Genomic DNA, 20,849 nt, shown 5'->3' with positions numbered 1-20,849 from the left:
CTTCAAAACTACAATTATGGGATTTTGAGTCTTTTGACCTATAATATCATAATTCCAAACTATCAAATCACTATCAAAGTTACTTAGTAACAATCAACTCAAAATCAGCTAAAAATTATTGGGGAAAAAATGGATAGATATCACCTATCAAAGTTACTTGCCATTATTACTAAAAATCAACTCAAAATCATTTAGTAAAAAATAAGACGAAATAATTCTATAACTCATTTCATTATTTACTACATAGCAATAATTTTTTTACTTTTCTTCGCTAGATGGCTGCACATAATATCACTCAAAAAATCAATACTTTTTATGAAAAACACTGCGTATCATTTTTTTTCTAGATATCCAAAAGATGGAGTTAGCTAAATCATATAAAAGAATCAATATTTTTTTCGGAGCGATCTTAACAAATCAATCGATAATTTCAAATTAGAGTGTTGTTTCTGAGCTTTCAAACTCAATCGATCATTATAAAATAAATTTCTCTTAAAATAACTATCAAAATTGATAGTTTGATAGTGTTCAAGAAAATTCTCTATCGTATCAAGTGTAAAAACTATCAAATGATAGGATAGTGCCCACCACTGGTAGGGAAATACATCTCCAGTTTTTAATCAGTGCTTTAAATTTTCAAATTTAGAATGACCCACCCGCCAATGCGATACAGATACAGTACCTTTAAGTGTAATGCACTACACCACAGCAGTTTTCCTATTTTGTTGTTGATATCCATACTCCCATAGACATTGTTGATACCGGAAATTCGGGCAGGTCACGTCAAGTGTTTTTTTTTTCAGTGTTGCCACGCAAAAAAAATATAAAAAAAATGAAATAAAGCTGGAACGGCCAATATCATGGTTGGCTTAGGCATTGTAGTACAAAATTTCAAGTTTTACGAATAGTTGAGGGGTCGGATAGTTGTCATTTTAGTGTACGAAATATCAAGTTTTCCGAATATTTAAGGGGTCGGACATTTCCAATTTTTTAGAGATATGTTAAATCCTGAAAATCAGTATTGCTTTCGTCTCTTGTCAGTACACACAAAGCCACTCTACCTTGCTTTGCGCGTCCTGACAACCGAAGATGGAATCACAGCCGACTCGATCACGCTTTTGGCTGCAAGCGCTATAGAGCTATTTCAGTGGGGGAAATATTTCGTCTGCTACGAAAATTGGGCCTGCCTTTGAGTGTAGAGGGCGGCCATTTTGTGAGGGTTTCTCTATGGGCAAATAGCATTGGTGACGTAGCCATTACCCCCTCTGAAATAGCTCTATAGAAGCCCGTTCAATCGGCCGCCTCATAACGCCGCAAACGCGTATCACACACCTTGAAATTTTAGGGAGAGGTATATTGAAGGGTTTTAAATGATTGTGCAAAGTTTTAAAAGAAATAGTTCTTTTCATAAAAATTCCTTAAGTTATTAAATACGTTGTGATTAGGCAAACACAAAATTTTAATGAATTTTTTTGAAAATAACTATTTGTTTTAAAACTTTGCAAGCTCATTTAAAACCCTTCAATATACCTCTCCCTAAAATTTCGAGTGATTCGAACCAAATACCAATGAAACCGAAGAAATCACATTTAAACCGTTCGAATCCTAAACCCTTTATTTATGGCTAATTTTCGTTTTAATTTTTCAACAAAAAAAATCTATAAATGATAAACTTTTGAAACTTTGCCCTAGAAATTCAAACCTTGTTTTACACATCTCTTAAAATTTCAAGATCTTTGCAGCAGTATTTGCAAAATTAGGGCCAAAAAATGGTTTTCCTCCCATAGACGGTCATGTTAAAACCTGACTCCTTTGACTTTTGGAGCGAGAATGAACTGGACCCGTGGGAATTTTGTCAGACTCCGCCAGTATTGGCAAAGGCTTAAAATTGGGACTGGGGAACCCGTTCGGGTCCTAAAAAATATGTATCGGGTCGGGTCGAAGACGGGTACTCGGGTACCCGCACACTCCTGATAAAAATTAATAACGACTCCGCTGGTATTGGCAAAGGCTTAAAATTGGGACTCGGGTACCCGTTCGGGTCCTAAAAAATATGTTTCGGGTATCGGGTCGGGTCAAAGACGGGTACTCGGGTACCCGCACACTCCTGATAAAAAGTAATAACGACTCCGCTGGTATTGGCAAAGGCTTAAAATTGGGACTCGGGTACCCGTTCGGGTCCTAAAAAATATGTTTCGGGTATCGGGTCGGGTCAAAGACTCGTACTCGGGTACCCGCACACTCCTGATGAAAAGTAATAACGACTCCGCCAGTATTGGCAAAGGCTTAAAATTGGGACTCGGGTACCCGTTCGGGTCCTAAAAAATATGTTTCGGGTATCGGGTCGGGTCGAAGACGGGTACTCGGGTACCCGCACACTCCTGATAAAAAGTAATAACGACTCCGCTGGTATTGGCAAAGGCTTAAAATTGGGACTCGGGTACCCATTCGGGTCCTAAAAAATATGTTTCGGGTATCGGGTCGGGTCGAAGACGGGTACTCGGGTACCCGCACACTCCTGATAAAAAGTAATAACGACTCCGCTGGTATTGGCAAAGGCTTAAAATTGGGACTCGGGTACCCGTTCGGGTCCTAAAAAATATGTTTCGGGTATCGGGTCGGGTCAAAGACTCGTACTCGGGTACCCGCACACTCCTGATGAAAAGTAATAACGACTCCGCCAGTATTGGCAAAGGCTTAAAATTGGGACTCGGGTACCCATTCGGGTCCTAAAAAATATGTTTCGGGTATCGGGTCGGGTCGGGTCGAAGACGGGTACCCGCACACTCCAGATAATAAGTAATAACCACAGATTTAAACTGAAAGGGCGTATCGTTTTTATTGAATTTGAAAGTTTTTATTTTAAGTTAAATAGTTAACATAAATTCCTAGAGCATTTAGAACGCGTAACAGTACAATGTTTTAGAATGACAATTGAGAATATCGGCAGTACTCATTGAATCTAAAGCTTCTCGTTTACTCCTTGTTAAAGATAACTTAATTTTGCGTTGTTGCAGACCAAACACAACTCGAACCTAAAATAAATGCCAAGAGCGTTTAAAAAAACAAACCCTAATTAGTAATTAACTGAATAATTAATTACAAAATTTTAATATTTTTTTCTTACCCTAATGAGAAGTTCTTCGTAAGTTAAATTAAAGTCTCCAATGGGATTTTCTAATAGAATAGTACCACGATGACTGGTAGCGCCAAGTTCAGGTTGAATTTCGCATAACTCAACGTTAATGAACCTATTATTAACAATTAAGTCAGTTGAAACTGTAGTCAGTCATGGGTCCATGATTGTTTTCTAGTGTCAATTTAGTGGCGCCTTCGTAGAGATGTGAATTTACCATAATAAAAATTGTTAATTTACAGGGTAAATTACCGAAACATTACCGGGTAAATTACCGAAACATTACCGGGTAAATTACCGAAACATTACCGGGTAAATTACCGAAACATTACCGGGTAAATTACCGAAACATTACCGGGTAAATTACCGAAACATTACCGGGTAAATTACCGATTAAAATTACCGGGTAAATTACCGAAACATTACCGGGTAAATTACCGAAAAATTACCGGGTAAATTACCGAAAAATTACCGGGTAAATTACCGAAAAATTACCGGGTAAATTACCGAAAAATTACCGGGTAAATTACCGAAAAATTACCGGGTAAATTACCGAAAAATTACCGGGTAAATTACCGAAAAATTACCGGGTAAATTACCGATTAAAATTTTGGAATAACAAAAATCGTTCAGTCAGTAATATATGGTATTTTTTAAAAACTTTCAAATGCTTATTACCGCGGTAATTTACCAATTTCAAATTACGGTAAGATATAAATCGGTAATTTACGCGGTATTTGGTAAATTACCGATTCATATCTCTACGCCTTCGACATATCCAATGTTTTTCGAGCGACTCTTGGGAGAAATTGCGTTATTTTGGTTTCATACCTGCAAAAAGGTAAGTCTCCACTAGCATTGCTTGAAGAATTACTCGTATTCTCAATAGTTACTAGTCCTGAAGTGCCAACTTCAGTTATAGTTAATTCCAATTTCGCTTCTTTAAGCTATGATAAAACCATCCCTTGTCAATAATCGCGCATTTAATCAAAAAAAGAATAAATAAAGATTTCTTAGGCCTACATCTTGCGTTTCGTTAATGATAACCTTGCCATTTGTGGCCACTGGAAATTTTTTGAAAGGTACTTTCAAAGTATTTTCTATAAACTCCGCGTGGGAAATGACAATTTCATTCAAAGCGCTAGTAGAGGGTGTAACATTAACGTAAACAATGACGTCATCAGTCGGAGATAGCAGAGCCTTCTTGCGCAGTTTTTGAACGCGATTGATAACTTCCCTCGCTATCCCTTCATCCATCATGGACTTATCGGGAGTTACGTCTAACAAACCCAAAACCTGCGTGAAAGTAACAAATGAAATCCATGTTAAATCAATATCGCTTAAACAGGGTTCATGCAACTTTTGGAAAACAAATTTCCCTGAGATTTCCAGGTTTTTCCCGTATATGGAGTATTCCATGGAGCAAATGTTAACAGAGGGGGTGGGGCAAATAGGACTATAACATACTCAAAGGGCATCGCCGTATCTCTAATATCACCAGAGTTATGAGCCTCCAAAGTTGGGTGTAATGTTAATCCTATGGAGGGTATGTTTATGAACATTTTGCTTAATTACTCGGCCCCTGTTTGACGCAAATTTCCCTGATTTCCCTGAATTTTACTAAAAATTCGAAATTTCCCTGAGTTTTCCCTGAGGTTTTTGTCAACTATTTATTTCCCTGATTTTCCAGGTTTGTATACCCTGTTAAAGGAAAAAGGTCAGCTAACATAACATTAAAGGGAATGAGAACCTCTGATTTATATAACAAAAGACGGATTTAATTTCTGTGAATTCAAAAATATGAAGCTTTTAATTCTCCGATTTCTGGTTATTTGGCCGCGATATGCATTTGAAAATGCTTCATATGATATTATTTGAAATCCACTTTTTACGAAAAGGCTAAAACGTTTCCCGTAGGCTGACGTCACAGATATATTTTTCACGTCGGATGGTGCCACTCTCTCCGCTATCAGACCCAGCATGGACTAAGTAATACTGAAGGACGGATGGCAACCCATAGAGCCCCATACTAAGCGACTAAACAACCAATGTTAAGCTTACTTCCCCCTTTTCAGCCCCAAAATGGACGGGGGGATTGTAAAAAATACTGAGTCAAATCCCGGAAAAAGATAGCGCCATCTAGACAAAGTAAGACGTTAGCTGCTTTCCTCTCTAGAGCGTTGATTCCCCTATATGCCCCCCCCACTATCCGGTTTGCTACTATCTGCCGCTAGAAGGCGAATTAACAAGTATTTTCCAACTTTCTCCCTCTGCCATCCGTCCTTCAGTATTGCTTTGTCCATGTGTTGCCAATCCCCTTAGCTTTGTGCCAATCAGTATTGCTTTGTCCATGGGCGAGAAGCTCGAGACGCGTATAGGATTCCCGCGCTTTTTTTTCCCCTGACATCATAGTGACGTCATCAAACAGGCGAACAAGCCCGACAAGACTAAATTATTAATATATTGTAGCTGAGTTTTCGTGATTTTTCAATGGATTTTAAAAATAGAAACTTTGGTTCAATTATATTAAAAACTTGATATTTTGAAAGTAGAGACTTGAAAGTGTAACACATAATACCACTTTCGTGGTAAAATATGATATGTAATTGCAAATTCCCATACCCTTTAAAAAGGCCGGTTATGTTATGTTTGAAAACTTACGTCCCCTTCGGCGTGAGCTTCATATTTCTCCGATAACTCCTTAGCCGCATTTCCACTGAACTTATACTGGATTCTAACATCTTCCGCACCAATTTCGTGTCCAGCCAAATTAAGAGTACCAGTTTTCAAGAGATTTTGCAATAATTGATCATCGAGTTCCCTAATAGCTTGGCAAACTGGTTTCGATTCCTTCAAAAGCCTTTGTCCTAAACGTTTTATATCAGGCTCGGCTTTAAGTTGAACTCCGAATTTTTCCTTGTCCGTTGTAATGACCAGCGATCTAATGTTTAGTTCCTCAATGACGTACTTCTCGAGAGATAGGACGTCGTTTAAGAAATTTTGCTCGCTGTGAATGACAACCATCTCGGGTAGTGGGTACTGAAATTGAATTACGTTTTCTTCTTATTACAGGGTTCGTACGAAATTTTTCGGTAATTTACCCGGTAATTTATCGGTAATTTACCCGGTAATTTATCGGTAATTTACCCGGTAAATTATCGGTAATTTATCGGTAATTTACCCGGTAACTTATCGGTAATTTACCCGGTAATTTATCGGTAATTTACCCGGTAATTTATCGGTAATTTACCCGGTAATTTATCGGTAATTTACCCGGTAATTTATCGGTAGTTTACCCGGTAATTTATCGGTAATTTACCCGGTAATTTATCGGTAATTTATCGGTAATTTACCCGGTAATTTATCGGTAGTTTACCCGAAAAAATCCCTGACTTTTCCAGGTTATCTCGACCAAATTTTCGAAATATCCCTGACCATTTTAAGGTATTTACCAGAGCCCACTTTTCACACCTGGCTCATATTTAGCATTGTTTGAAGCATGGTTTGATATACCAAACGAAATCCCTGACCTTTTAGGAAAATGTTTTAAATCCCTGACTTATCTCCCTATTTTCCATATCCCTGACTTATCCAGGTTCCGTACGAACCGTGTATTAATTTTAATAGGAACTCTTACAAGACAGGCTTGCTTGAGCTCTTTGCCTAAATGCCTACACGCTCAAAATGGCGGACCCGCTTTCACAGAGTTCGGACGAAATTTTTATATTGAAAATCCCTGACTTTTCTAGCTTATCCCAAACCAAATTTTCCCTGACCTATTCCCCCATTTTCAAAATCCCTGACTAATCCAGGTTTTCCATGTTCCGTACGAACCCTGTTTTACCTCTTGCAAACATGGATGAACTAACGCTAGGGACTGTTCACTAACTGTGTTTCCCATGTATTTCTATCGCCAACTACATGTTCCGAATTATTCCTTGATTCCCCTCTTGATTCCCCCAATTCATTGGACCAAAACGGATGTAGATATAGCGCCATATCTAGGCAAAATAAATCGTTTTTGTGGATTTTAAAGATGGCGGCGCCCAATTTTTAATACGACACGTGACATTTCGTCCAATTTTCTTATAACTTGCGGTTATTGATAGTAGCTGCTGCTAGGGGGTGTTTGGAACACGCATGCTTAATCTTTTAGGGGTTACGAACAATCCCTAGCGTCAGAGAGAATTTATAATAGGGAGTAGAAGCTCTTGCCCTTGACAATGCTAAATATAATGTAGCTCAAACAAGTAGGCTCTGTCGTCAAAATTGCCCAGGTAAATTTGCGGTCACATGACACTCCTTTAATTTTAAAGTTTGCCCTCAATCACTGTTGGTTGTACAATTATCCAATAAGGGTTCGCGGTTTCGAGTGCGACTGGCGCCATCTGGAGATATTTTAAGTCAGATGCCAAATTTTCAAATTTCATCTCCCCTAGAGACCCACCCTAGAGGGAGGGGCCACAAAAATCATACCGGAAATAGACCTGGCCTGTTTAGTTCATCTTGTGATTTTTAAGCTACATAATATTCTTCAGTTTCCACTCCCTATTATAAATTCTCTCTGCTTGCGTTAGTTAATCCATGTTGCAAAGCTACCGCGCCCGCAAGGCTCTAATTGCGCCCTTAGTCCAAAATTAAACCACACCATCCCTGATTTATTGTAGAGCGATACGCACGTCAATTATTTGAATCTCTTTAAGCCCCCAGAGAGACATCCATGAACGTTGTTGTTACGCACCTTGATTGGTAAGGTTCTTCTGTCTCTCATGAGACGTCCCATCTCGATGACGGTTTGCATTCGACTAACTTTCCGTTCAACATCCTCTTGAATGAGATCTTCCCTGGGTTGAGGGAGCATCAGATAATGGATGCTTTTATTGTCTTCGCGATCTTGGTTGTTTTCTAGGACATTTCGTAGATTTTGGTACATCAACTCTGTCAGAAAGGGGGTAAATGGTGCCATGACTCGGTTCATGGTGTAAAGAACATTGAACAAGGTTTCTAAGGCATTTTTCCAGTCTGATTCACCTCCCTCACCCTGTACAGATATAATATTAAATTAAATGAATGGTGAATACTAAATAGTCGAAGTGGGGGGTGCAACGAAAAGTTTTAAATACATCATCGCCTGTGGTATCTTGGGAATAAAAGGAGGTCGTGAAAATCGCACCTCTAAGGGCAATTGAAAGTTTAGTATCGGGCCAGGGTTCATACAACTTTTGGAAAACAAATTTCCCTGAGATTTCCAGGTTTTTCCCCATATACTTCCCTGAGTTTTCCAGGTTTTTCCCCACATACTTCCCTGAGATTTCCAGGTTTTTCCCCACATACTTCCCTGAGATTTCCAGGTTTTTCCCCACATACTTCCCTGAATTTTCCAGGTTTTTCCCCACATACTTCCCTGAATTTTCCAGGTTTTTCCCCACATACTTCCCTGAGTTTTCCAGGTTTTTCCCCACATACTTCCCTGAGTTTTCCAGGTTTTTCCCCATATACTTCCCTGAGTTTTCCAGGTTTTTCCCCACATACTTCCCTGAATTTTCCAGGTTTTTCCCTATATACTTCCCTGAGTTTTCCAGGTTTTTCCCCATATACTTCCCTGAGATTTCCAGGTTTTTCCCCACATACTTCCCTGAGATTTCCAGGTTTTTCCCCATATACTTCCCTGAGTTTTCCAGGTTTTTCCCCATATACTTCCCTGAGTTTTCCAGGTTTTTCCCCACATACTTCCCTGAATTTTCCAGGTTTTTCCCCATATACTTCCCTGAGTTTTCGAGGTTTTTCCCCATATACTTCCCTGAGATTTCCAGGTTTTTCCCCACATACTTCCCTGAGATTTCCAGGTTTTTCCCCACATACTTCCCTGAGATTTCCAGGTTTTTCCCCATATACTTCCCTGAGTTTTCCAGGTTTTTCCCCATATACTTCCCTGAGTTTTCCAGGTTTTTCCCCACATACTTCCCTGAGATTTCCAGGTTTTTCCCCACATACTTCCCTGAATTTTCCAGGTTTTTCCCCATATACTTCCCTGAGTTTTCGAGGTTTTTCCCCATATACTTCCCTGAGTTTTCCAGGTTTTTCCCCACATACTTCCCTGAGATTTCCAGGTTTTTCCCCACATACTTCCCTGAGATTTCCAGGTTTTTCCCCATATACTTCCCTGAGTTTTCCAGGTTTTTCCCCATATACTTCCCTGAGTTTTCCAGGTTTTTCCCCATATACTTCCCTGAGTTTTCCAGGTTTTTCCCCATATACTTCCCTAAGTTTTCCAGGTTTTTCCCCATATACTTCCCTGAGTTTTCCAGGTTTTTCCCCACATACTTCCCTGAATTTTCCAGGTTTTTCCCCATATACTTCCCTGAGTTTTCCAGGTTTTTCTCCACATACTTCCCTGAATTTTCCAGGTTTTTCCCCATATACTTCCCTGAGTTTTCGAGGTTTTTCCCCATATACTTCCCTGAGATTTCCAGGTTTTTCCCCACATACTTCCCTGAGATTTCCAGGTTTTTCCCCACATACTTCCCTGAGATTTCCAGGTTTTTCCCCATATACTTCCCTGAGTTTTCGAGGTTTTTCCCCATATACTTCCCTGAGATTTCCAGGTTTTTCCCCACATACTTCCCTGAGATTTCCAGGTTTTTCCCCATATACTTCCCTGAGTTTTCCAGGTTTTTCCCCATATACTTCCCTGAGTTTTCCAGGTTTTTCCCCACATACTTCCCTGAGATTTCCAGGTTTTTCCCCACATACTTCCCTGAGATTTCCAGGTTTTTCCCCACATACTTCCCTGAATTTTCCAGGTTTTTCCCCATATACTTCCCTGAGTTTTCGAGGTTTTTCCCCATATACTTCCCTGAGTTTTCCAGGTTTTTCCCCACATACTTCCCTGAGATTTCCAGGTTTTTCCCCACATACTTCCCTGAGATTTCCAGGTTTTTCCCCATATACTTCCCTGAGTTTTCCAGGTTTTTCCCCATATACTTCCCTGAGTTTTCCAGGTTTTTCCCCATATACTTCCCTGAGTTTTCCAGGTTTTTCCCCATATACTTCCCTAAGTTTTCCAGGTTTTTCCCCATATACTTCCCTGAGTTTTCCAGGTTTTTCCCCACATACTTCCCTGAATTTTCCAGGTTTTTCCCCATATACTTCCCTGAGTTTTCCAGGTTTTTCCCCACATACTTCCCTGAATTTTCCAGGTTTTTCCCCATATACTTCCCTGAGTTTTCCAGGTTTTTCCCCACATACTTCCCTGAATTTTCCAGGTTTTTCCCCATATACTTCCCTGAGTTTTCCAGGTTTTTCCCCACATACTTCCCTGAATTTTCCAGGTTTTTCCCCATATACTTCCCTGAGTTTTCCAGGTTTTTCCCCACATACTTCCCTGAATTTTCCAGGTTTTTCCCCATATACTTCCCTGAGTTTTCCAGGTTTTTCCCCATATATTTCCCTGAATTTTCCAGGTTTTTCCCGTATATGGAGTATCCTATGGTGCAAATGTTAACGAAGGAGGGGGGGGGGGGTTTGCAAATATGACTATTACATAATCAAAGGACATCCCCGTATCTCAAATACAACCAGAGTTATGAGCCTCCAAAATATAGAGGGCATTCAGATGAGATAGCAGCACGTCACACCCTTCCAAGTCTTAGCATTCTGTTCTAGTAGCCATATTGGGTGGTGGTCTCAGCTTCATTCCTGCTTTAAACCCAACAATATGGCAGCGTAAATTATGTCACAAGACTCAGCTCCTCCCCCAACTGAAAGCTCTCTATAGTGTAATGTTAATCCTATGGAGAGTATGTTTATGAACATTTCGCTTAATTACTTGGCCCGTTTGACGCAAATTTCCCTGAATTTTACTAAAAATTCGAAATATCCCTGAGGTTTTTGTCAACTATATATTTCCCTGATTTTTCCAGGTTTTCCCGGTTTGTACGAACCTTAATTGTATCCCCTTTCCCGCATAACTCGCGGAGTAATGTATTTCAGACTGAAAGCTCTCTATGGTGTAATGTTAATCCTATGGAGGGGGGCATGTTTATGAACATTTTGCTTAATTAATCGGCCCCTGTTTGACGCAAATTTCCCTGAATTTTACTAAAAATTCGAAATTTCCCTGAATTTTACTAAAAATTCGAAATTTCCCTGATTTCCCTGAATTTTACTAAAAATTCGAAATTTCCCTGAGGTTTTTGTCAATTATTTATTTCCCTGATTTTTCCAGGTTTTCCAGGTTTATATGAACCCTGTATCCCCTTTCCCGCATAACTCGCGGGGTAATGTACTTCAAACTTTTCCACCCATGCACCCTTTAATTTATGTTAATTACCTTTAATCTTTTCCGATTCATTCTAACATACCAATTAGTTAGGTGATCGACAAACTTCACAAGTCTAGGTACCACGGTATACAATCTGTATGCTGAAACGTTTTAGAGATTAAAACGGTATCTTGTGCGGTCACGTGGGAACATGAAATGGACTTTATCTGTCAAGCCACTACCTGAAACTTTAAACCTTGAATGCTTATAGCTTACCCGCCATTTCCTTCTTAACGAAGAGGACCAAACTTTGGGTGAAAGACATGATCCAACGATCCATGATATTCTCGGACAATTTGGCCACGTTATCTTTAACTTGGAAACGATTGTTTGTTTCCTTTTCGTAAACTCCGATGCTTTGCATTAGGAATCGGTAGGCGTTGTACCATGGCAGGAATACATCCTTTAGAACATCGCGAACTCCCTCTTCTTTAAACCTTAACGTATCGCCTCGGACAACCGGGGAATTGATCAAATATAACCTCAAAGCGTCAGCACCGAACTTATTCACAATTTCCATTGTATCGGGATAGTTTTTCTTTCTTTTACTCATTTTTTGACCATCCCTGAAATTGGTTAGCAATTTAGAACCGTACTATAGTTCCCACCAAGAAGTGATATCTAGTTTATTAGGGAGAAGGTATAAGTGACTAAGTATTCGCGCGCCATAGTCCCAGTCCCCCTTTCAAAATACAAGGGGGATCTACAGCCAAGCTTTTCTTTGTGTTTTGATAGTAATTATTTGAAATATTTTTATAACACGATTCTGAGATCAACTGAGACATTTTCCCCCACATACTTCCCTGAATTTTCCAGAGTTATGAGCCTCCAAAGTTGAGTGTAATGCTATTCCTATGGAGGGGGTTGTTTGTTTACGTTTTGCTTAATTACTCGGCACCTGTTTGTCGTAGCCCTAAGTTTTTAATATGGTTGGATGGGGGACAAATGACTATAACATACTCAAAGGACATCCCCCTATCTCTAATATAACCAGAGTTATGAGCCTCCAAAGTTGAGTGTAATGCTATTCCTATGGAGGGTATGTTCACGAACATTTTGCTTAATTACTCGGCCCCTGTTTGTCGTAGCGCTAAGTTTTTAGTATGGTTGGATGGGGGACAAATTGGCCTATAACATAATCAAAGGACATCCCCTTATGTCTGATATAACCAGAGTTATGAGCCTCCAAAGTATAGTGTAATGTTAATCCTATGGAGGGGATGTTCACGAACATTTTGCTTAATTACTCGGCCCCTGTTTGTCGTAGCCCTATGTTTTTAGTATGGTTGGATGGGGGACAAATTGGCCTATAATATACTCAAAGGACATCCCCGTATCTCTAATATAACCAGAGTTATGAGCCTCCAAAGTTGGGTGTAATGTTAATCCTATGGAGGTGGGTATGTTCACGAACATTTTGCTTAATTACTCGGCCCCTGTTTGTCGTAGCGCTAAGTTTTTAGTATGGTTGGATGGGGGACAAATTGGACCATAACATACTCAAAGGACATCCCCGTATCTCTAATATAATCAGAGTTATGAGCCTTCAAAGTTGGGTGTAATGTTAATCCTATGAAGGGTATGTTTACGAACATTTTGCTTAATTACTCGGCCCCTGTTTGACGTAAATTTCCCTGATTTCCCTGAACTTTACTAAAAATTCGAAATTTCCCTGAGGTTTTTGTCAACTATTTATTTCCCTGATTTTTCCCGGTTTTCCAGGTTTGTATGAACCCCCTGATTATTTTTTCGTGAAGGAATCAAGTCTTACTCGATTAAAAGTAAGTAACATGCAGATTTGTCTAAAACTAGCAGCCTTAATTGCATGCGCTTTGCATACAAACGTTAAGTGTATATTACAAACTTACCCAGCCAAAACTAATCCATTTACGATCAAATTCTTAAAGGGAGGTTTTCCAAACAACGCCGTTGATAAAACTAACAAGGTGTAAAACCATCCCCTCGTTTGATCAACTCCTTCCGCGATAAAATCAGCGGGAAAGGCATCCTCGAAATCTTTACGATTCTCAAACGGATAATGAGCTTGAGCGTAAGGCATACTACCACTCTCAAACCAACAATCAAACACTTCCGGTATACGTTTCAATACGCCACGCCCAGTTTGGGATGGGATAGTCAGGTGATCAACGCTAAACATTTATCGTAAGATTAATTCAAACAGTTCAAAACTAAAAACATTTAATCCTACTTTTCCCGATGAAGATCCGTGATTTTTTGGCCAGTTAATTTTTCAAGTTCTTGAATAGAACCGACGCAAACTACTTCCTCTCCATCATCGCTAACCCACATGGGTATGGGTGTTCCCCAATATCGGTTTCGACTAATTGCCCAATCGCGAGCGTCTCGTAGCCAATTCGCGAACCTTTTTTCCTTAACAAACTCGGGAACCCTAATGATATAATTTTAATGTAAATGAATAAGCTAATATTTCCCAAATTTTTCGAAACATTAGATAAAGAGAAATGAAATATAGCACGGAATCAGGGCTGTGCGAGTCCAATTAAATTGGACTCACCCGAGTATCGAGTCCGATTCGAGTAACAGAAAATCGGACTCGCCAAGTGGAGTCCGATTCGAGTAACAGAAAACCGGACTCGCCAAGGATTGAGTCCGATTCCAGTAACAGAAAATCGGACTCGCCAAGTATCGAGTCCGATTCCAGTAACAGAAAATTGGACTCGCCAAGCATCGAGTCCGATTCCAGTAACAGAAAATTGGACTCGCCAAGTATCGAGTCCAATTTAGGTAACAGAAAACCGGACTCCTCAAGTATCGAGCCCAATTCCAGTAACAGAAAACTGGACTCGCCGAGTATCGAGTCCAATTCGAGTAATAGAAAACCGGACTCGCCAAGTATCGAGTCCGATTCGAGTAACAGAAAATTGGACTCGCCAAGTATCGAGTCCGATTCCAGTAACAGAAAATTGGACTTGCCAAGTATAGAGTCCAATTCGAGTAACAGAAAATTGGACTCGCCAGGTATCGAGTCCAATTCGAGTAAAATAAAACCGGACTCGCCTAGTATCGAGTCCAATTTGAGTAAAATAAAACCGGACTCCTCAAGTATCGAGTCCAATTCGAGTAAACATAAAACCGGACTCCTCAAGTATCGAGTCCAATTCGAGTAAACATAAAACCGGACCCGCCAAGTATCGAGTCCAATTCAAGTAACAGAAAACTGGACTCGCCAAGTATCGAGTCCAATTTGAGTAAAAGAAAACCGGACTCCTCAAGTATCGAGTCCAATTCGAGTAAACATAAAACCGGACTCCTCAAGTATCGAGTCCAATTCGAGTAAACATAAAACCGGACCCGCCAAGTATCGAGTCCAATTCGAGTAAACATAAAACCGGACCCGCCAAGTATCGAGTCCAATTCAAGTAACAGAAAACTGGACTCGCCAAGTATGGAGTCCAATTTTCAATTACTTGATAGAGTTCTTGAGCCCTGCCCCATCACTAAAATCCCCCCCCCCTTTCCAATACAAACGAACTAACAATAACGCAATATAGTCTACTTACCAATAGGTTGCTTGATTATTTTCCAACAACTGATTTGACATTTGTTCGACACGTACAAACCAAGATGGAATAGCCCGATAAATCAAAGGGGTATCGGAACGCCAACAAAATGGATAACTATGCTTAGTACTGCTACTTTGAACTAATCTACCGGCAGATTTCAGATATTTGATAATATTTTTGTCGGCATCTTTAATATATTCGCCTTTAAAATCCTTAACAGGGTCTGTGAAACGACCACTCGGGTCTACTGGACAAACCATATCTTGGTCTTTGGTTATAACTTTGTTGTTAAGACAAACTCGGTAATCGTCCTATTACGCAAAATGTAATTAAATAATCAAATTTGAAATTTCCCATGAAAAAAAGAACGTCTAGGGATGAAGTACCTCGCCAAAATATGGAGCTTGATGTACAATACCGGTACCAGACTCTTCAGTGACGTAGGTGTCACAATATACGTGAAATGCTCCTTTAGATTTCATCTAAAAGTCAATGCGCAATGACTTAATATCGAAATAACTAGCCAGATATGTTATTTATTTCCTTTAAATGGATAGTAGTGTAAAACTATAAAGAAAGCTGCAGATCTTTACCATGGCGACACAACATGACGTCATAAGCCAGACAAATGGCGGACTCTGTGTCTACCTTATTTTCATAACTAACTAGCTGTTAAGAACTTTCATCAAAATGATATAAAGAATGGGTAGATTTTACTGATGACTAATATTTTTGTAGCACCCTAGGAGCGAAGGCCCTCGGCGTTGCCCGTCAGCCCGTCAGGACATTTTTTACTACTTTTCACGCGGACATTATTCCATAAAGAAGGGTTTTTAAGATTTTGGCCGCCATTTAAAAAGATGGCAACAAATCGAACCCGAAAGACCCTTCAGCCCGTCTATAGGTTTAGCACCGTAGGAGCGAAGGCACTCGGCGTTGCCCGTCAGCCCGTCGGGATGCATTTTTATTACTTTTCATGCGGACATTATTCCATAATGAAGGGTTTTTAAGTTTTTGGCCGCCATTTAAAAAGATGGCAACAAATTGAACTCAAAAGACCATTCAGCCCCTCTATAGGTTAAAGGAAACCAGTGTATTAAATATTTGCGAAATCGGTTGAAACGCGCGGACTTTTTTGCATAGAGAAGATTTTTTACATTTCTGGGCGCCATTTATTAAGATGGCGGCGGATTGGAAAAACCTTTCTTAGTACGCGCCTACTACTTATGGGTAACGTTCCTGCAAATTTTCAGCCTTCTAGGGCAAGTGGTTTGGGCTGGGCGTTGATTATCAGTCACTCAGTCAGTCAGTCAGGACTTTGATTTATATAGATATAGATTTGGGAGGCATTTTCGAATACAGAATAACAAAACTAACTTTTAACGCACTATTTGGATTTTCACACATTTAAAACCAGATGGCGACACCGTAATGACGTCATAGAGGGGTACTGATAGGGGAGGAGCTACGAGGACGTGTCGTCGTCAATATTGGTAGTCTAAAGTGTATGGCCTGATCTGACAACCTCCAAAATGGTCGAAAAAAACCAAGATAAGAGATAGGAGAGTGTGACGTCACCAGAAAGTTCGTGGTAGTCTCACAGTGGGTTTTGTCAGCAGGGTGGGAAATAAGGATTTTTTTAAACTGGACATTGGGCCAGCGACCCCTCTGGCCTGGAATAAATAAACTGGTCCATGACCACTGACCAGGGCGCGTCGTCTGCTAGATTGAAGAAGTGGATAATTACGAAGGGTCGGACGTTCGGCATTTTAGTGTACGGGATTTTGAGATTTCAAGATTTTGACAAAGATTTTGAGATTCTGACTCAGATTTCTTCTGGAAATCTAGTCCAAGATTTTAAGATTTCGGGATTTTAAAGGAGATTTTCAGATTTTGAACGCGATTTTCAGATTTCGAAGAAGATTTCGGGATTTTGTTCAGGATTTTCACATTTTGAAGGAGATTTCGGGCTTTGGAACAAGATTTTCAGATTTTGAAGGAGATTTTCAGATTTTGAGGAGATTTTCAGATTTTGATATTTTAGGATGAGATTTCGGGATTTTACGTTAAGATTTCGGGATTTCTAGATTTTAATGTGAGATTTCGGGATTTTAGGTGAAGATTTCGGGATTTTCAGATTTTAAAATAGGGATTTCGGGATTTTCAGATTTTAAGGTAGGGATTTTGGGATTTCTAGATTTTGACGTGAGATTTTAAAATTTTCAGATTTTGACGTGAGATTTTAAGATTTTTAGACTTTGACGTGAGATTTCGGGATTTCGAGAGAGATTTTAAACAGATTTCAAACGAAGTGTACGGGATTTTGACAAACATCCGACCCCTCGGATAATTACAATATACTAGCTAATGTCTGGACCCTGGAAACCCTTGAATTTTCTTAGTGGTCCCATGGACCACTGACCCCCCTCCGATTTAATTATTAAACTGGTCCAGGCAATTTTTAAACTGGTCATTTGCCCTGTGCCACCGCCTTATTTCGCACGCTGTTTGTAACTATATTATTTTACACTTCGAAATATTAAAAAAGCTACTATCCATTTAAAACCTTCTGTGTAAGAAAATAAATAACGTTTCCATAGGATTCAAATGCATGCGAACCGATGAGTAATATGGGAATAACGGAGAGTATCCTTTGCCTTTAAGGGTTTCCCCCTTAAACTTATCGATAACGGTGTAGTCCGTTGCTTTTTTAAACAGCGCTTCAAGCCTAGCTTCCATCATGATGTAGATATTCTCCGTAGCGTTATCTTTATTCCAATTACAAAACCATAATTAAATTATGTACTATTATAACAGTTGATCATCCTTTATATATAAATAAATTTAAATAAAACAATTAATATACCTTTAACTTTGACATAATCGGAATTAGGATTGACACAAAGAGCTAAATTGCTCGGTAAAGTCCATGGTGTTGTAGTCCACGCTAATAGCGATACTTTTGGGTTTTCATCCAATGGAAAATTGACAATAACTGTAATAAAATTTAATGTAGAGTAATTAGTGTGTTAACACGGGCTTAAAGGGAGGGTGAAGTGGAAAATCAAGTGATTTTTTATTGATTCTTCTACTAATTATAAGACCAGTCTGCATAGTGAAACATTCGGGAAATACCAGCTCCGAATGATTTTAAAATTATTTCAAATTAGGTTCAGATTTTAAGGATAATTTTAAAGAAGGACCTCCGACCAATCGCGCAACGTCCTGCCTTTTTACTAATAAAATTCTCGTGGCACGCTCCATGTCTCGCGCCACGATTGTCACATCGCGCGCAAATTTTATCAAATCTCGCGATAAATTTCATTCGAAACGAAACGTGCCACGAGAATTTTATTAATAAAAAGGCAGGACGTTACGCGATTGGTCGGAGGGGCTTATTTAAAATTATCCCTAAAATCTGAACCTAATTTGAAATAATTTTAAAATCATTCGGAGTCTGTATTTCCTGAATGTTTCACTATGCAGACTGGTCGTATAATTAGTAGAAGAATCGATAAAAAAATCACTTGATTTTCCACTTCACCCTCCCTTTAAAGGAGATTAGATTATAATTGACTTTATTACCAGAAGGGTCTACAACTTCTTTATAATTCTGCCCCGATTCGAAATTAGACAAAGGGGTATTGCACGTTGTGGAATAAGGCATTACTTTGACGCCTTTATAAACCAACCCCTTATTATACAGTTGCTTGAAAACCCACCAAATGGTTTCCATAAACCACGGATAAAGAGTTTTGTAATCATTTTTAAAATCTATCCAACGACCCATGCGTCCAATTATTTCCTTTTAACGATAATTTCCCTCATTAAAATATTATAGAGAATACACCAATGAGATTTGAAAACTTTTATCAAGAAGTGATATCTAGTTTATTAGGGAGAAGTTATAAGATGCCTAAGTATTGGCGCGCCATAGTTCCAGTCCCCCTTTCAAAATACAAGGGGGGACGTAAAAGGAGGCCCCGGGCTATTTCGTGGCCTCTCCTCAGTCGGAAAATATGACTGTAATTTTCGTTGTCATTCGCGCAGGTAGCGCTGACGTGAGTTTTCAAGAACCAATGAGATGCTGGTTGTAATTTAGAGGCGGGGATTAACTCCGGACCTACTATACGTTTGGACTGGAGATAAAGCTAGAAATGTAGTGAATTCGCGCGTCATAGTCCCAGTCCCCTTTCAAAATACAAGGGGGGACGTAAAAGAAGGAGACCGAGCTATTTCGCAGCCTCTCCTCAGTCGGAAAATATGACTGTAATTTTCGTTGTCATTCTCGTCGTGCTGACGTGTGGAGTTTTCAAGAACCAATGAGATGACTGCTGTTGTAATTTAGAGGCGGCGGGGATTAACTCCGGACCTACTATACGTTAATTTGGACTGGAGATAAAGCTAGATTATAAATGTAGGTGCGAATTTATACCTTCTCCCTAGTAAACTAGATATCGCTTCTCGCTTTTATTAAATTAAACGTACCTCCCATTCCCCCGCGTATCTCATGACAATTTTACGGCATTCATCGTTGTAAGCTTTAATCCCCATTTTTTTAACATCATCGGGTGATTTGATGTTTAAAGTCTTATCAATTTCATATTCCTAAGCGATAAGAGTATTTAGATGTATATTAAACACCTTTATACGTGAAACAATATTAATTTTGAAACATACCACTGGTAACCCGTGGCAATCCCACCCAAAACGTCTTTCAACGTGAAAACCAGACTGATGGGCGTATCTTGTTACTATATCTTTAATAGTTCCTGCCAAAATATGCCCATAATGGGGTAAACCCGTGGCAAAAGGGGGTCCATCGTAAAATGTAAATCTACAATACGAAATATGAACTTAACGTAACGTTAGATTCAAATTAATGTTAAATCTTATCTTACTTAGGACGACCTTTAGAAAGCTTTAAACTTGTTTTAAACGCGTCAATTTCTTTCCATAGTTGTATGATTTTCTCTTCCTCTTGCGGAAAATTTATATTCTCGGGAACTTGGTATGCCATGTTCGATACTTATCAACGAAGGAAACGTAAAAGTGAAACTAAAATATTACTGCAAACATCAGACCAGAGATAAAAGCTGCACCTCTTATTATTATCGCAAATATTTTTATTAATTTAATGCAAAGTAAGGAGATCTTATCACAAAATACAAGCGGTTAAAAATACACGCAATGTATTGCAAATATTAAATCATTCTATTCCCTATGTTGCCCTTTTCTTTTCAATCTGCACGACAATCCACATGTCAAGTTAAAAAAAAAAGCCAAGGCTTAACTACCGGCAAGCGCTAAATTCAGATAAATAACTGAAAGTAAAATTATTCAATGGCCAAACTTACGATGTTTTGTTTACATCTATTTAGGATTTTATTGATGACAGAAATTCCTTCTGAGATTACAATAAACAATTTAAAAAATAAGTCAAACCCGGAAAATGTTCGTGGCTTCTGCTAGAAGCAAAAGTACACGAGTACTGATTATTACGTCACTTTTTTGACGTAAGATCAAGCGTTGCCTACGTTAATCAAGGCCTGTGCGGAGTGGCTTCGAAGGGGGGACTTTTAAGAAACGCGACTTCTTATTTTCTCCCTATTTAAGCGTGAGATTTCATCACGGAGCTTCTATTACAGGGAGAGGAAACTCGGTCTCTTCCCCCTCGCTCTTAGCGTACCTCGGTTCTGCGCACCGTTTTCATTCCTCGCGCGCACCCCGAGCCTATGTGAACAAAGTCTGACGTAATTTTCTTGTCGCAAGGAAGTTGGAACGCGACGCCTGCTTGTAGAGAAGGCTTATGCGACCGCCGTTGAAAGTTTGAAGACGTTGAACG

General features: G+C 39.4%; 1 protein-coding gene across 2 annotated transcripts; it reads right to left on the bottom strand.

The window, feature by feature from the left end:
- Positions 1-2,813: 2,813 nt before the first annotated feature.
- Positions 2,814-20,550, bottom strand: IleRS (Isoleucyl-tRNA synthetase). Of its 2 annotated transcripts, none has more exons than XM_089835375.1 (19): positions 20,362-20,550; positions 19,906-20,062; positions 19,685-19,841; positions 19,493-19,612; positions 18,590-18,809; positions 17,871-17,999; positions 17,624-17,772; positions 15,391-15,486; positions 15,002-15,315; positions 13,669-13,869; positions 13,328-13,609; positions 11,676-12,025; positions 11,469-11,560; positions 7,878-8,177; positions 5,798-6,175; positions 4,160-4,432; positions 3,968-4,083; positions 3,128-3,251; positions 2,814-3,035 (listed from the first exon to the last, which is right to left on the bottom strand). In XM_089835375.1, the coding sequence occupies exons 2-19, from the start codon at positions 20,022-20,024 to the stop codon at positions 2,898-2,900; spliced, it is 3,558 nt and encodes a 1,185-aa protein (XP_089691501.1). In that variant the 5' UTR covers positions 20,025-20,062; positions 20,362-20,550; the 3' UTR covers positions 2,814-2,897. The 2 variants fall into 2 exon arrangements, with proteins under 2 accessions (XP_089691501.1, XP_089691500.1); XM_089835374.1 differs by having other exon boundaries at positions 19,906-20,032; positions 20,362-20,548.
- Positions 20,551-20,849: the final 299 nt, after the last annotated feature.

This window comes from Phalangium opilio, unplaced genomic scaffold, assembly GCF_054372755.1.
Source record: "Phalangium opilio isolate 3A_F unplaced genomic scaffold, DU_Popi_V2 ptg000041l_1, whole genome shotgun sequence".
NCBI lineage: Eukaryota > Metazoa > Arthropoda > Arachnida > Opiliones > Phalangiidae > Phalangium > Phalangium opilio.
This window is presented reverse-complemented; position numbering and strand designations above follow the sequence as displayed.

Coding starts and splice junctions, on each gene's coding strand:
- IleRS (XM_089835375.1), bottom strand. CDS start 20,024: ATGGCATACCAAGTTCCCGAGAATATAAATTTTCCGCAAGAGGAAGAG. Junction 17,773..17,870: donor CGATTATGTCAAAGTTAAAG/GTATATTAATTG, acceptor ATTGGAATAAAG/ATAACGCTACGGAGAATATC. Junction 15,487..17,623: donor TATTCCCATATTACTCATCG/GTTCGCATGCAT, acceptor ATTGACTTTTAG/ATGAAATCTAAAGGAGCATT.